The sequence below is a fragment of the Zea mays genome, chromosome 1, assembly GCF_902167145.1.
Source record: "Zea mays cultivar B73 chromosome 1, Zm-B73-REFERENCE-NAM-5.0, whole genome shotgun sequence".
NCBI lineage: Eukaryota > Viridiplantae > Streptophyta > Magnoliopsida > Poales > Poaceae > Zea > Zea mays.
In genome coordinates, this window is record NC_050096.1 from 17,872,009 (window position 1) to 17,887,379 (window position 15,371).

A 15,371-nucleotide genomic window follows, 5' to 3' on the forward strand; every position below is an offset into this window, starting at 1 on the left:
GTATTTAGAACACTAAAAATAATTTAGGCTCCAATAGTTAAGTACTAAATCATGTATTTTAGGATGTAAACTAGTTAAGAATGATAAAAAAATAAGCGTAGGGCAAGGTGTAGTATACTTGGAATTACTTCATAACGTGTTTTATATTTTTTGATAAAAAATTATAAAATAAAACACTATTGAAGCTGTTTTTTATAAGTTAAACTTAGGGATGGCAGCGGGTCGGGTTTTGTTCGGGTATAATAATACCCGACCCGAAATTGTACCCGAGACTTTTACAAATATCCATACCCACCAAGCCAATCGGGCGAGAAATTGTACCCGTACCCATGCCCATCGGGTATCCACCGGGTATCGGGTATCCAGTGGATATGTTATTGTAGACTAAATAACATTCGGTCAGTGTTATAATACATACATAAAATATTTTAGTTTACATCTAAGCACCAATGCAACACGAGAATGACTATATTTGGCTACACGTCGATATAATATATCAACTCATAATTATCACATCCAATAAATTTAAATTTGAGTACAGAGAATAAAAACTTAATGAGTTCATTACATTTAACAGTTATAACATTGTTAATGCCTCATTGGTCTCGATTACATTACAATTGACTGTTAACACAACACAAATTAATATTCATTAATCAACAACACATGCGAGTGAGTTTTTCTATTGAATGTAGCACATTTTTAGTGGATGTAGCACATTTAAAGAGGTATATTGATATTTCGGGTATCCACTGGATACCCATGGGTAAAGTATTTTACCCATACCCGACCTGATGTATTTCGGGTATCCGACCCGATAGGACCCACGGGTGAGTTTTTGTACCCGTATCCATATCCGGTGGGTACGAAACCCGCGGGTATCCATACCCACGGGTCAAACAGCCATCCCTAGTTAAACTTTATATTCTGTGCTCCTCGCCGGCAACCAAGAAACAAACAGAAACAGCGGTTACGTTTCAATTCCCGCCTAGGGATAAGACCACGCTTCTCTCCGTCTCCATGGCATGGCCATCCACCGCAGCAATCTCTCTAGACGCTTCAAGATCTCAAGGATCTGGCATCAATCGGAGCAATATCGCGCCAAATCCTTCGCCTCCTCATCTCCAACGAGCGAGACTACACCCCTCAAGGTCCTAACCGGGCTCCTGCGCGACGCCTATTCGCTGAAATGCCTCAGGGAGTTGCACGCGCATCTCGCCGTCGCGGGTGCGATCCAGGACACATTCGTCGTCACAGGTCTTGTCGAAAGGTATGTTTATTTTGGGAAGGCCGCGTCTGCGGCGTTGCTATTTGCCGAAACCTACCGCAGCCGCCCCGCTGTGTACTCACTGAATCTCGCGGTCCGGTGCTTCTCGGACCATGGCTTCCACCGGGAGCTTCTTCATCTTTACCGGGAGCTATGTTGCTTTGGCTCGGACAACTTCACCTTCCCTCCGGTCATCAGGGCGTGCACAGCTGTCTCTTGCCTTCGGCTGGGGAGGGAGATGCACTGCAGGGTTCTTCGTACAGGTCATGGTGGCAATGTTGGCGTGCAGACTGCGCTCCTTGACCTGTATGCTAAGGCTGGCCAGATTGATGTGTCAAGGAGAGTCTTTGACTGCATGGTGCTGAGGGACTTGATTTCTTGGAATGCTATGGTCTCAGGGTACTCACTCAATGAATGCTTCCGAGAAGCTGTTGAGATGTTGCAGGAGATGCAGCAGGGTGGCATGAGGCCGAATGCAAGCACTTTTGTTGGCATAGTTGGCATGTGCGGAAGTGTCGGAGACAGGGATGTTGGTGATTCGCTGCATGCATTTGCACTGAAAGGTGGAGTGATTAATGACGAATCTCTTACATCCGCATTAATCACAATGTATGCTGCATTTGATGATCTTTCCTCATCTCGAATGGTATTCGATCTGCATCCTGTGAAAGATTTGGTATCTTTCAATTCCATGATATCAGCATACATGCAGCACCACATTTGGAAGGAAGCTTTTGAGATCTTTCGATTGATGCATTGTGTAGCTGTACGGCCTAACCTGGTCACAGTGGTGTCTGTCCTTCCTTCTTGCAGTGATTTCTTTGGTATAAACCATGGGGAGTCTGTGCACGGCATGATTATCAAACTTGGCCTTGCAGAGCACGTTTCTGTTGCTAGCGCTCTTGTGTCCATGTATTCGAAGCTTGGGAAATTGGACTCATCGTTGCTCCTTTTCTGCTGTTGTACTGAGAAAAACAATATCTTGTGGAACTCTATGATTTCTGGATACCTTGTGAATAATGAGTGGAACATGGCTCTTGATGCGTTCTGCAAAATGCAAATTGCAGGTGTTGCTCCAGATGCTACAACTATCATGAATGTAATATCTGGATGTAGATACACAAAAGATTTACACATGGCAAAGTCAATACATGCATATGCTGTTAGAAATAAATTTGAATCATATCATAGCGTTATGAATGCACTCCTAGCCATGTACGCAGACTGCAGAGATATATCAACATCCCATACATTATTCCAGAAAATGGAAGTGCGGATGTTGATATCTTGGAACACTATGATATCTGGTTTTGCTGAAATTGGAGATTCAGATACTTGTCTAATATTATTCTGCCAGATGTTCCACGAAGAAGTGCAATTTGATCTAGTTACTCTGATTGGTCTTATCAGTAGCTTTTCAGTACCCGGGGATGCCATAGTTGGAGAATCAGTTCATTCTTTAGCAATCAAAAGTGGATGTAATTCAGATGTTTCTCTTACTAATGCCCTCATTACCATGTACGCCAACTGTGGTATTGTTGAAGCAGGTCAGCAACTTTTTGACAGTTGCTGTTCTAGGAATACAATTACTTACAATGCTTTGATGAGTGGATATCGCAAAAACAACATATCTGCGAAGATATTGCCATTGTTTTACCAAATGGTCGAGAATGACGAGAAACCGAACCTTGTAACCTTACTGAATTTATTGCCTGTTTGTCAGAGCCAGTTGCAGGGGAAGTGTATACACAGCTATGCAGTACGTAATTTCACCAGGTTGGAAACACCCCTCTTCACATCAGCCATGGGTATGTATAGTAGGTTCAATAATATAGAATACTGCAGCAAAATTTTCAGTTTGATCGGTGCAAGAAACCTTATAGTATGGAATGCCTTCTTATCTGCATGTGTTCAATGCAAGCAAGCTGATATGGTAGTTGATTGCTTTAAGCATATGCTCTTCCTTAATGTCAGACCTGATGCAGTAACTATGCTGGCACTCATCTCAGCATGTTCACAACTTGGAAATGCATATTTTGCTGCATGTATTATGGCTGTCATACTTCAGAAGGGCTTTAGCACGAATATTTTGGTTCTTAATGCTCTTATTGACACACATTCGAGGTGCGGAAGCATATCACTTGCAAGGGAGCTCTTTGATAGCTCAGTGGAGAAAGATTCAGTCACTTGGGGTGCAATGATCAACGCATACAGTATGCATGGGAATGGTGAGGCTGCCCTTGATCTTTTCTCAATGATGATAGATTCAGGAGTGGATCCAGATGATATAACTTTTGTTAGTATATTATCGGCCTGCGCTCATAATGGACTCGTAGAGCAAGGAAGAACATTGTTCAAATCGCTACAGGCAGACTATGGCATTACACCGCGAATGGAGCATTATGCATGTATGGTGGATCTATTGGGCCGAACTGGCCACTTGGATGAAGCATATGATGTTGTTAGGTCAATGCCATTCAGGCCATCAGATAACTTGCTTGAATCATTGCTTGGAGCATGCAGATTCCATGGTAATTATAAAATTGGCGAGTCTATAGGAAAATTACTCATCAAATCTGAGTATGGCAAGTCAAGGTCTTATGTTATGCTCTCGAACATATATGCTTCAGCTGGCAAATGGAGTGATTGCGAGCAGCTAAGATTAGACATGGAAGCAAAAGGATTGCGGAAAAATGTGGGGGTTAGCTCTATTGGGATGACATAGCCCTGATGCAACAATGTTATAGAGTTTTTCAGAAGTTTTTTCCCCCACACATTACAGTTTCGGGAAATGCCTTCAGAGTAATTTGAACTTCAAAAGTAATGCTTCTATCTAGTTGACCTTTCTTACAGGGAGTCACTAGGGCATTTTTTGTGCACAGGAAAACATTCCATTACTGTTCAACCCCATAATATGTTGGAGTCGTTAACTGCACTAAAGTGAACTATTTCTATCTATGCGCAACAAGGAGTGTTGCATCTAATATCTACTACAATTTCCAAGGAAGAGGCAGTTGAATGTTTCTAGCAGACACCTGCAATTCTGAAATGTCATTACTGTCTAGTTGTCAGGTGAACTTAAGTTTGATGCATGGTCTTATTTACAATTTCCCGCTACCATGAGGTTATAAGTTAGTATTTGCTAATACAACTGTTTCTGCTTCATGGTAGCACACAATTTCTTTAGGCCATCCAGCTTGTGCCAATGGCGCCAACATAAATAAATGAGTACAAACAATAAACTACAGAAGTAAATCAAAATAAGTATTAGATTACTAGATTAGGGAACAAGTCCCAGTCTTCTCCTGTTGTTATTATATTTGTATTCCCCCTCCCAAATTGCTCTCCACCACTTCAAGTCTCTGCCCTACCTCCAGTCTTCTCTTGAAACAACATGCGTATTGCCAAAATCCCTTGTTCTAGCTCTAATAGTCTCCTGGGATAAAAGCATACACGTTCAAGTGTCTTGAGTAAGTTTCAGATTATATTTTGTATTTATATTTTGGTTTGTTTTCTGATTCATGTAGTCTTTTGGAATACTTTACCTTTTCATGTGGTGTTTTTTATTGCCTTCACTTTCTTTTGACTGTTCTGATTATTTGTTTCATGAGTTATTTTGTGATGTTCTTTTGGTTTTTGTGTTTTGCATTGAGTTTGCTTAGATTTCATGGCAAAAAATACCATGGGGTATTCATATGTTTCCAATAATCATATAATCATTGTTGAGCCATGATACTTAGCTAGAAAAAGTTATAACCTGACAAATAATCAGGTCAGTGGTTTGTGCCTTATAATGATGAGTATGCACGATTGACAAATTTTTTTTCTAGTTCTCAATCTGATCATTGAAGGACAGGCCTGACGTAGTGGCGAAAAGCCTTTCCACTGAGCCAAAAGGTCTTAGGTTCGTCGTAGCCTCTCTGCAAAAAAAAAAAGGTGCAAGAGTAAAGCTTGCCTTGGTTATTTTTACCCAAGTCGGAGCTGCCAGCTCTGGGTCTGTCCTCTCAATTTTGATCACTACTGAATGTTCTTGTTTGAGAGCCTTCATAGATGAAGGATAATCATTCAGTAATACAGTACTGTGATTCATTATCTGCATCAATTTGATCAATAACTTAACATTTTAGATTCACATTGATGAAATACAAGCTTGTTGTTCTGCACACATCTATTGTTTCTTTTGTAAAATCAATTGTGACACAAGTCCAGGCTTTGACTGTTTTGTTGCCCATCCTGAATCTTGTCTTCACTGTTTTTTCTTCAGTTAGTATCAAATTTGTTGAGCTGTGGCTTGAGAAGATGCCAGACAAGAAGATCGAAGGGGCTGATTCATCTCACATTGTCTCTTCAACAAAATCTTTGGAAAGTTCAGTAGGGCCTAATCTAATTGAAAGTACTGATGGAGATTATTGTAATAACCTTCACAAGACAGCAGTTGCCAATTTTGTGGCATCAATGCTGCAAGAACATCCTATGAGCCTTATATTGGCTGAGAACAAAAGCAATTTGCAAGAAATTTCAGTTGAACAGAAGATTCCTATCTTTGTTTCTATCAACCTTTCACCAAAAGTGGATGGCAGTGAATTGCCATGCCCCATTGAAGTTCATGATGGTATTACATCTTCCTCTAGCAAAACTAACGAACCAATGGAAGCCCAAGATTATTCGAACACAATGAAATCAAACACAGCTAGTTGCATGTTCGAGGCATCAAAGCGGCAAGAATGCCCTATAAGCCTCATATTGGCAGACAAGAAAGGCAGTTTGCAAGAAGTTTCAGTTGAACAAAATGTTCCTTGTGGTGATTATGTTGCCCTTTCACAAAAAGCAGACGGTAGTGAATTGACATCAACCCGTGAAGCTCCTGAAGGCTTTCTAACTTCCTCTAGCAAAGTTTATGTATTAAAGGAAGCCCAAGATGGTTCTATCACAACGGAAGCTTCTAAAGTAAATGTTTGTGCAGCTTCACACTCCATGCTTAGGTTAATTGAAGGAGTCCAGGATGAGGCTTCTTGTATTGATTCTGATAAGGTTACTTGTGAAACACCACCTGCCATCCTGAAAAAGTTGAAAGAAGATAAGCCACTGGTCGTCCATAGATTTCATAAGCACCAAATGAGCCTAGGAGACACACATCAAAAGGTGCCTGCACCTGTGAGCAGATCAAACACCAGCAAATACTTAAGAATGGATAAAAACATTGTTGATACTACGACTCCCATTGAATCAGTAAAGGCTGTTGCATCAAAATTTGGTGGCAGCATGAACTGGAAAACTCGCAAGACACAGACAGCACAGGTAACTGAGAAGTGCTTTCCCTTCATTCTTTTTGTGTATTGTAACTGTTATTACTGTGTGACATACTCTCTTTGTTTCTATAAGCAGGTGAGTGACCGTATCGTACTTGAGCTTGATAAGCTGAAGAACGAAATTTCAGAATGTAAACATCAAGCAGAAGCTGCAGAGGCTGCAAAGTTATCAGTATTAAAAGAGCTGGAGAGAACAAAGAAGCTTATCGACGAAATGAAACACGTCCTGGAGAGGGAACAAGCTGAGGAGGTGGATGCCAAGGATGACTTGGAGTTATTTCAAATTATATTACAAGCGATGGAGGGAGTTGACTGTAATGATAGTGTTGTGGTTAGAGAGAAGCTGAATAATATTCAAGAACGACACAAAGCATTGGATGCCAAAGTGATTTCAGTGAAATATGTGTTGGGAAAAGTGCAGGAGGATTATGATTCTTTGTTGATCGGAACTGATATTTCCATTAACAAAGCTCAGGCAGCCTTCACAATGTCCAAAGGTGCAGAGAAAGAAGTAGAGGAGCTCACCATAGAGCTCCAAAGACTAAAGGAAGTGTTTGATTTGGCTAACGCCAAATTCCAGGACGTGGAAGAACGCAAGAACACGTTGATGGCACGTGATGAGGATCGTCTTGCATGGGAAGAGGATCTCAGGCAATCAGACAAAGAGCTGAATCAGATCAGCATGGACCTTTGTTCTTTTCAAGAATTGCAATCAAAGCATGATACGTCAGCCACCATGTTGCTCAATCTGAAGAATGAGGTAGCCAATTATTTGGAGGCAAAGCGAATCGAGGAAGCACGAGAACAAGAAAGTGGAACTCATAAACCCGTGCAAGAAGTCATCATTATGTTAAAGAGCGAGCTCGTGGAGCAGAGGAAGAGCATAGCGAGGGTGACGGATGAATTATGTGTTCTGAAAGCCACAGCTGAATTGCTAAAATCGCAATTGAAGAAAGAGAAAGCAGCACTTGCTGCCGCTCAGCAGATGGAAGTGATGGCATCCATGTCCACTCAGTCTCTCAAGATGGACATCAAACTGTCACAGCAGGAACTTGAAGCACTTCATGCCAAGGCAAAGGAGTGCCGAGATAGATCGGGCAAGGCTCTGCAAGATGCGTCCCATGAAGCTGACGAGGCGAAGGTTATTGCTACCAAGGCTCAGGGGGAGCTAAAAAAGACAGAGGAAGAAGTGGCGCAAGCGAAGGCTGCTCTGAGCACTGTGGAATCCAAGCTCGAAGCAGTTCTGAGGGACATACAGGCAGCGAAAGCGTCCGAGAGGCTGGCGCTCGATACTCTGACGACGACGACACTGGAGGAGCACAGCAAGGTCGGCGCTCGATACTCTGAGACGGTCACGCTTGACCTGGATGAGTACACGTCTCTGGTTCAGAGGTCACGTCAGGCAGAAGAGGCTGCGCACGAGAAGACAACAGCTGCTTCCACCGCAGAGGTTGAGGCGGCAAAGGAGTCCGCGGCGCGCACCATATCCAGACTGAACGAGATCTTGCAGGCCTTGGAAGAGCAGAAGCAGGCACTGGCAGCCGCCACCGAGCGGGCGGGCAGGGCGAGCGAAGGCAAGCTGGCCATGGAGCAGGAGCTGAGGCAACGGAGAGAGGAGGAGAACGGGAAGCGCCGCCGCATGGCCAGTGAAGCTCCAAAGCCTGTAACCGGGCCTCGGAGCGCTGCAGAGATCGCGGGTAGAGTCGACATGACGTTGACGTGCACGGGCAAAGGAGATAGTAGCTGTCCCGCCGCGTCGGTCCATCCGGTGTCGGACGCGTCCGGGACCGGGACCGGGAGGAGCAGCCCCAGCGATGCGGCCCTGCCAGTGCCAGTGCCAGCGAAGACGAAGAAGGCAAAGAAGCTGCCGTTCTTCACTCGCGTCGTCATGTTCCTGGGGGGCAGGAGGAGGAGGAGGCTCAGAGCTGCCAGGTGATTTTCCGTTTCCTTGTGTTCCTTATCTGTGTGCCCGTGTCGCGTGTGGTGTTTGTCAGTGCTGGGAGCGTGTAAACTTCACTGGTTTTTACTCGATTGCACGTTGTTCGTGCTGGATGTGTTCGAAGATTGTGTGAGATTGCATGGGGTGTTCGGTTTGCTGGACAAGACAAGATGGTTCTGTAACACGGTTGGCTTGGGTTTTTTTTTCTCATGCTCATGTCCCGGTTTTGTGAACGCTAGCTAGGCCATTTCGTTTCGTTGCCCTGATACGTTGCGAATAGAAAGCGTAAGATGCCTCTAGCTGTAGCTAGGGCTGGAAAATATGCTCGAGGTTCGCGAGCCGGTTTGAGCTCGGAGCGGCTCGTGAGCCTCAAACGAGCCGAGCCGAGTCCCTTCTTTGAGCTCATTTTTGCAGTGAGCCGAGTCGAGCCGGCTCACGAGTCTCGAAAAAATGATCAATTTATAGAATAATAATGAATATTAGATCATTTTATGGATAATATATCATTTTTTAGACTTTGATGATAAATATATTATAATTTATAATTTAAATTACTCATAATATTGAATGATGATTCTATATTTCAAATTTATATAATGTTAATTCGTCAAATAATGCAACGATAAATACCAGAATATGGTTCGCGAGACGAGCCGGCTCGCGAGCCAAGGTTGAGCTGAGACGAGCCTCTTTCGCCAGCTCGTGGAATAGACGAGCCGATCCCGTCTCGGCTCGTTTCCAGCTCTAGCTCTAGCTGGGTTTCGATGTGACATCACGGTTTCACCGTTTCAGCGGCAGACACAGGAAATCCGGGATCTGCACGCATGATCAGTGGACACAGGACGACGTGCCGGAGTCGCAGCATTGGTAGAGCAGCAGCACAGCACAGTACTACAGCTGTGCTGTTGCTGTACAAGAGCTGCATCGTTGACTGACGCCCACCGTGTGGATGTTTAATCGAGAATTTGAGATGGCGCGGCGTGCAAGCTGCCCCCACCAGCTTGCACCGTAGTGCGCCTACACAATGGAGACTTGGAGTGAAGAGGAGAGCACATCAGGCAGCCAGGAACGTTACTAGCGTAAGTTAGCAAAAAACAAACAAACTAAAAAAAATCGACCTGCACATAAGGAAACGGAAATGGAAACCGAGCCCAGAAGCTACTAACTTGCGTGGGCCGAACAGCAGCAGCAGATGCCCAACCTTACTGATCTATGCGCAGTTTAGCACTGCTTAGTACAGGAGGAGCCCAGAAGATTACTGGTCTATTTCAAAAAGGACCGCTGTTTCTGTTGTAAAAACTCCCTGTATGTCAACTACAGCAGCAGCAGCGGTGAAGGTGAAACGCGGCCTGGCACCGGCACTGGTCGGCGGATCCAATCCATCCCCCACCATCTAGAGACTAGAGCTCCAGCCTCCTCCTCCTGCTCATGTACATGTAGTAGTAGAGATAGCCAAACGGACCGCCCGGTCCGGGCCTGGTAAAGCACGACCCGTTTTGGGTCCGGTCCGCTAGGCACACAGTTAGGAAACAGGACCGGGCCTTCTAAGCCCGCGGGCTCGATTCTCTGTCCGAGTCTGGCCCGCTGAGCGGGCCTAAACGGGTCGGGCCGGTCCGTTTAGCACGAAAAAAGCGGGCCAAAAAGCATGTTTTAGTGCAAAAAAGTGGGCTCAACGTGCCTAGTTTCTTGTCCGAGTCCGGTCCGCTTATTTGTGCCGGGCTCGGACTAGGCCCAAACAGTGGGCCTCGTGCTTATTGGCCATCTATACGTAGTAGGCTCTACGCCTCGTTTCATCAGTCTTAGAGATGGCAATGGGAACCCGATCCCCGATTCCCCCGTGGGGAATTTCTCTATTAGGGGATGGGGTGAGAAAGTTTCTTCCTTCATGGGGATGTAAACGGGGAAAAATTCTCTCCCGATGGGGGACGGGATGGAGAAGCATTCCCCATCGCCGTTCCACGCGGAGACCCGTTAAACTTACATGTGAGAATGTTTTCATGTAATAATTAATGATAAAAATAAAGAATTATCTTGTAAAGAGATCACCTGTTGTACAAATACATTGATTTTAATACGCACATAATGATGTTTACATTTAACAATGTGTATAAGTGACGATATTTTACATTAATAACAAATGAAGTACGATTTAATTATAATTTAAGCGGTGATGGAGAACTCCGACGGTGATTTATCCCTACGGGGAACGGGGATAGAGAAGAAATATCCTACGCAAGTGTTTGTGGGGATCCCCGCGAGAATTTTTTTTCGTCGCACGAACAGATTTGAGGAGCTAAAAACAGAAGGGGAATTCACCGTTGCCATGCTAATCAGTCTCCCTCCCTCCCAGCCGCGGAACCGACACCCCGCATCAGATGGGAACGACACGTGGTTTTCAGAGCATCAGATCGGTGGGTCCATCTTTTACCGCGTCCGGGCCGGTACTAGCTGGCCTGCCTGGCTAGCGCGGCAGTTGCGGCGTCAGCGGGGTGAGGTGGAGATGGACACCTCGCAAGTCGCATCGATCCCATCCCATCGGCATTCCCTTCCTGGCATCCCCCTCAACGAGCAAGCAAGGATTCTCGATGTCGAGATAAGAATTTTTTTTTTAGTTTTAGTTTTAGTTTTTTTCATTTACATCTATTCCTATTTTTGTTCCTAATAAGGCCATGACGTGACGATCGTTTACGTCTGCAGCTGGGTCTACGTTACGTTCTTCTCAAAATTACACCATGACATATCATATTCTAGATAACCAAAGATTTATAATAGTAGGATTTAAAATATACGAATAATGACGTGTTCGGGAATTATGACGGTATCAATTCAGAAGAAGAAAAAAAACCTTATTTATTATTAGTACATATCTAAACTTTTCCCTAGCTGTAAGACAAAGGAACACCAAAGATCGTCCCACGAGACGATCGATCAGGGAATGAAACAGCAAACGGCCAAAAAGACTAGTACGGGGTAAGGGCAGCTTATTAGCTAGCTAGGTTCGGTGGCAATGGAGTTGCATGCCTTCAAGGATTTGTTTTTAGGGAACCCGGAACCCTACTTTACCACTCAGCAGCCACGCGCTCACTCTCCTGTAGACTGTAGTACATCATGTCGCCCTCACCTTTATTTATTTATTTATTTTACCTCTCGCTCACTCGCTTTCGTCGTGCCAATCGTGCGAGTTCTAGATGAGCTGGGAGATGATGAGATCGATCATGAGCCAGCCGATCGGATCAGACCGGCCAACGACCAACGGCGGAGTTCTTCGATCGCCTTTTGTGTTTCTCGTACACTGGCGCCCAAAAGAGACCTTTAGCTCAGCTGTAACCTAATAATTCCAAATGCCCCGCGTGTCTCCTCAGAGGGCAGAGGCACATGATTGTTAGATTGAAGACGCATGCATGCCCTTTGTTCAGCGTTCTACATTAATTTCATCTAGCTATATTTAACTGTTGGATTTATTAGTTTGACCTAAGCTTATTCAGTTAAAATTAAATAAATTTTTAGGTCAAGATTAAACGCTAGACGCAACAGAGACTGTGTACAAGCACAGCGTCGGCAGACCGGACAACAACCACGGCGGTATATGGTGCTGGTGGACTGGTTTAATCACTTTGAGCTGATTAATGGCAGGGGTTAATTATGGATGGTGGATGAATTTCAGTGTGGTTTCATGCACATTTAAATAGTGCACTACGTACATCGGATTTTTTATGACATGTCATATATAGCATTTAAGATAATTGAGTTTTATGGAAAAAATAGTTTCATGGGATGAAACAATGCCAACTCGTTTCTAAAGTCTTGAAAAAAACCGTGTGAAACCTCCATTGGAAATAATTTATTTCATCTTCATGAATTTTACTGGTTTCTAGTATTGGCCAATGAATTGCAGCATTTAGTTGATATGTTTGTCTATGTGAAATAGTGAGATGAAATTTTGCATTGAGAGGGCATTACTTTGTTTCATTCTTAGTTTCATAATACCTTTGATGGTGTGGCAGTGTTGGAAAGAGAGTGCCAAGAAATTGCTATTGAGAATAGCCTCTTGATCATGGTTATGGCTGTGGTTAGTAACTCCTATGATTATGGCCCCCGTTAATACACTAACTTTCATGTTTAATTATAGTTGTATCACGTACTAGTAACTTCTGTGTTTATAGCAGTTGTTATTAGTAATCGACCTCGCGAATGAGACACAGACCGCCGCACCTTCTTATCACACTGTTGAGTTGCACACCTGACTACCTGAGCTTCTCCGTTCCAATTCTTTGTGCACACGGAGGATTGCAAGAGCAGGCATCTACAACCACGCCCGGCCACTTCTATGACACATATATGCCTGAGTGTGCCGGCCAATTGATTTTTTAGGAGCGTCTAACGTGAGTGCTCGCTGCTGATCTAAATCGTCTTCTTCCCGATGTTCTTTAACCTGCAACGTCTTTGCTGCGTCTTCTTCCTGGTAGTGGTACACATATATACATGAAAACTGCACCGGTGCCTTTGACATAGATCTTCTATATAAGTCGTATACATCGATCTGTTATTCAATAGAACATTTGTCGTCAGTGTATTTGTCATGTGCATTTTTACTATTTCTGCAAGCAGTAATATTTCATACCTACACATATTTGCCGCCATAAATTTGCTATAACGTTTCTAAATTAAATTAAACATGAGGAATAACTAACACTAATAAGCCTAATATAGCTCCGAAACTCACCTGGTATATATACAGTGAAATACATACGTATATAAGGTTCCTTTTTCTTTCAATCCTTTCGAAAAGATGTTGTCGGCCATTTACCCAAAACCAAGGTCCATTATTGCACACCACATCTAAGCCAAAAGAGAGTATAGAACCGGTAGCGTTTGGAGTACGACGTAGGATAGCTAGCATCATCAGATATATAAAGTGCAAGCAAAGCAGAACGAAGCTACTAGCTGACGATCAGCATTTTCCTTTCCACACGGCAATTAAAGAAGACGACCATTAATTCTCCTTTCGACGAAACAGGCAACCAAAGCATATATATTTTTCACCAAACAGTTCTATAGTAGCATGATTTGGTAGAAAGGCAGCAGCTAGCAGCAGAGGAGTATCAGAAGTGGTGTGCAAGCGATTTTTACGAGACCTTAGCAGAGCCCCAGCGTGTGCATGCATGTTCCAGATTCACATGTCGATCGAGGTGAGACGTAACGTCGTCGTCGCAAACGCCGACGATCCCCAGACGGCTCTTGAACGTCCAGCATGTATAGTACTCGTCTGTGACTTGAGTAGTAGACGGGTCGTCTGTCTCCCAAGTCACAGATGCTGACATTATTACAGTGGAGTAAAGTCTCTCTGTGGAAGTGCCGGCGGGCGCCGGGTACGTACCGAAAGGAACGGCCGGGCAAATTAAAAGGAGTACACGAAGAAGATGATGATGAAATAAAGGAGGAAACAAAGCGGAACCAAAGCGGGGAGAGAGAGAGAAAAAGCAAGGATTCTCTGAAGCATTAGCATTATTTGGCGGCCCAACCTAATCGGTCGCTTTGCCCCGTTTGCTAAAACGCGTGCGTGTGTGTGCATTCTTCCTCATAGATCGTCACACACACACACACACACACACACACACATATATATATATATATATATATATATATATATATATATATATATATATATATATATATCATTTACAGTCTCCTCTAAAAGATTTCATCATCTATATCTCCTTTCTCTTAAACAATGTCCTCTAAATTACGTCCTTTATACTCAAATAAGTATATTAGAGACATTTTTATTTTTTATACATATATATTTATCATACTCTCAAATGTGTCATACATATTTTAATTTTGCTAAATCGATTATTTAAAATATTTAAATGAATAGAGGACTGTTTAGAAAAAACTTTATATATAGCCGTTTAGATGATAATACTGGAGAGCGTAGATGACTGTTTAATTCTTTATATTTAGAATAGAGAACACTTTAGAGACCCTTGCTGGAACACGGAGCGCCACGATAGACGATCGACATGGGCGGGCGTCGTCGTCCTCTTTCCACGTATGAAAACATCAAGGAGGACGACGGGCATGTACGACCCGAATCGCCACTGCTGGTCCTCCTTCCTTGCATTGTGCGCGCCGGCCCCGGCCATGGCGATGGATGGGGGCGCCTCATCCGACGCGATTTGGGCACGCATTTTCTGTGAGCCCGACGTCGTTTTTTTTCTTAATCCAGTTCTGTGCTCGACACGCTCTCTCCGGCCGGTCCCGCCGTTGCTCGCTCTCGTCCGATCCATTGCACCCCGTACCGCCAAAAGAAAGCATCATCATTTCTAACAGATATACAATATACTATAGATAAATAAAGCTTTTGACGCGGAGATAAGATCATCCTGGATCGGTCAGTGGCCTAGCTACCTACGCATACGCATACGCATGCTTGCAGATTATCTGCTAATTATGGGGTCCTTGAAAGGCAAGGGATGAACGAGGTGAGCTGAGGCTGGCTGGTATATGTCGTTCCACATCAAAGCTGCAATGGAGGAAATGGGTCATTACGATATATATACTAGGGTTTATATGGTCATCAATTATTCAGATAGATGCTGCAGGTGTGGTGGTGTGGAAGTGGGACGATGTGCGTCCTTGAAGCAGGGACCACAACACCACAACCACAGCAGCGAGAGTATGTAGTGTTTACGCATTAACTGCGATGGCTACTACAGATTGCCCCGGCCGGACACAGATTCGGTACTGTAGGCAATGCAATTGCAATGCAGCATCGGTTGGGATGTTATGGTCAAGCCTAAGCTAGATGTAAACTGGGGTGGTGTGTGGGTGGCTGATGATGATTATTAGGTCC

The 15,371-nt window shown here is 43.9% G+C and overlaps 1 protein-coding gene across 8 annotated transcripts; it reads left to right on the forward strand.

The window, feature by feature from the left end:
• Positions 1-633: 633 nt before the first annotated feature.
• Positions 634-8,725, forward strand: LOC103631813 (protein WEAK CHLOROPLAST MOVEMENT UNDER BLUE LIGHT 1). Of its 8 annotated transcripts, XM_020545260.3 has the most exons (4): positions 685-4,069; positions 4,150-4,339; positions 5,532-6,565; positions 6,653-8,725. In XM_020545260.3, exons 3-4 carry the CDS (start codon positions 5,567-5,569, stop codon positions 8,510-8,512), a joined length of 2,859 nt encoding a protein of 952 aa, XP_020400849.1. In that variant the 5' UTR covers positions 685-4,069; positions 4,150-4,339; positions 5,532-5,566; the 3' UTR covers positions 8,513-8,725. The 8 variants fall into 8 exon arrangements, 5 of the variants coding, with proteins under 5 accessions (XP_020400847.1, XP_008651716.1, XP_020400849.1 ...); XM_020545258.3 differs by lacking the exon at positions 4,150-4,339 and having other exon boundaries at positions 684-4,087; XM_008653494.4 differs by lacking the exon at positions 4,150-4,339 and having other exon boundaries at positions 684-1,270.
• Positions 8,726-15,371: the final 6,646 nt, after the last annotated feature.

Bases quoted from the DNA above. Each gene is read 5' to 3' on its own strand.
- LOC103631813 (XM_020545258.3), top strand. From the start codon at position 5,567: ATGCCAGACAAGAAGATCGAAGGGGCTGATTCATCTCACATTGTCTCT. The intron at 6,566-6,652 runs GTAACTGAGAAG...TTCTATAAGCAG, and splicing joins GCAAGACACAGACAGCACAG to GTGAGTGACCGTATCGTACT.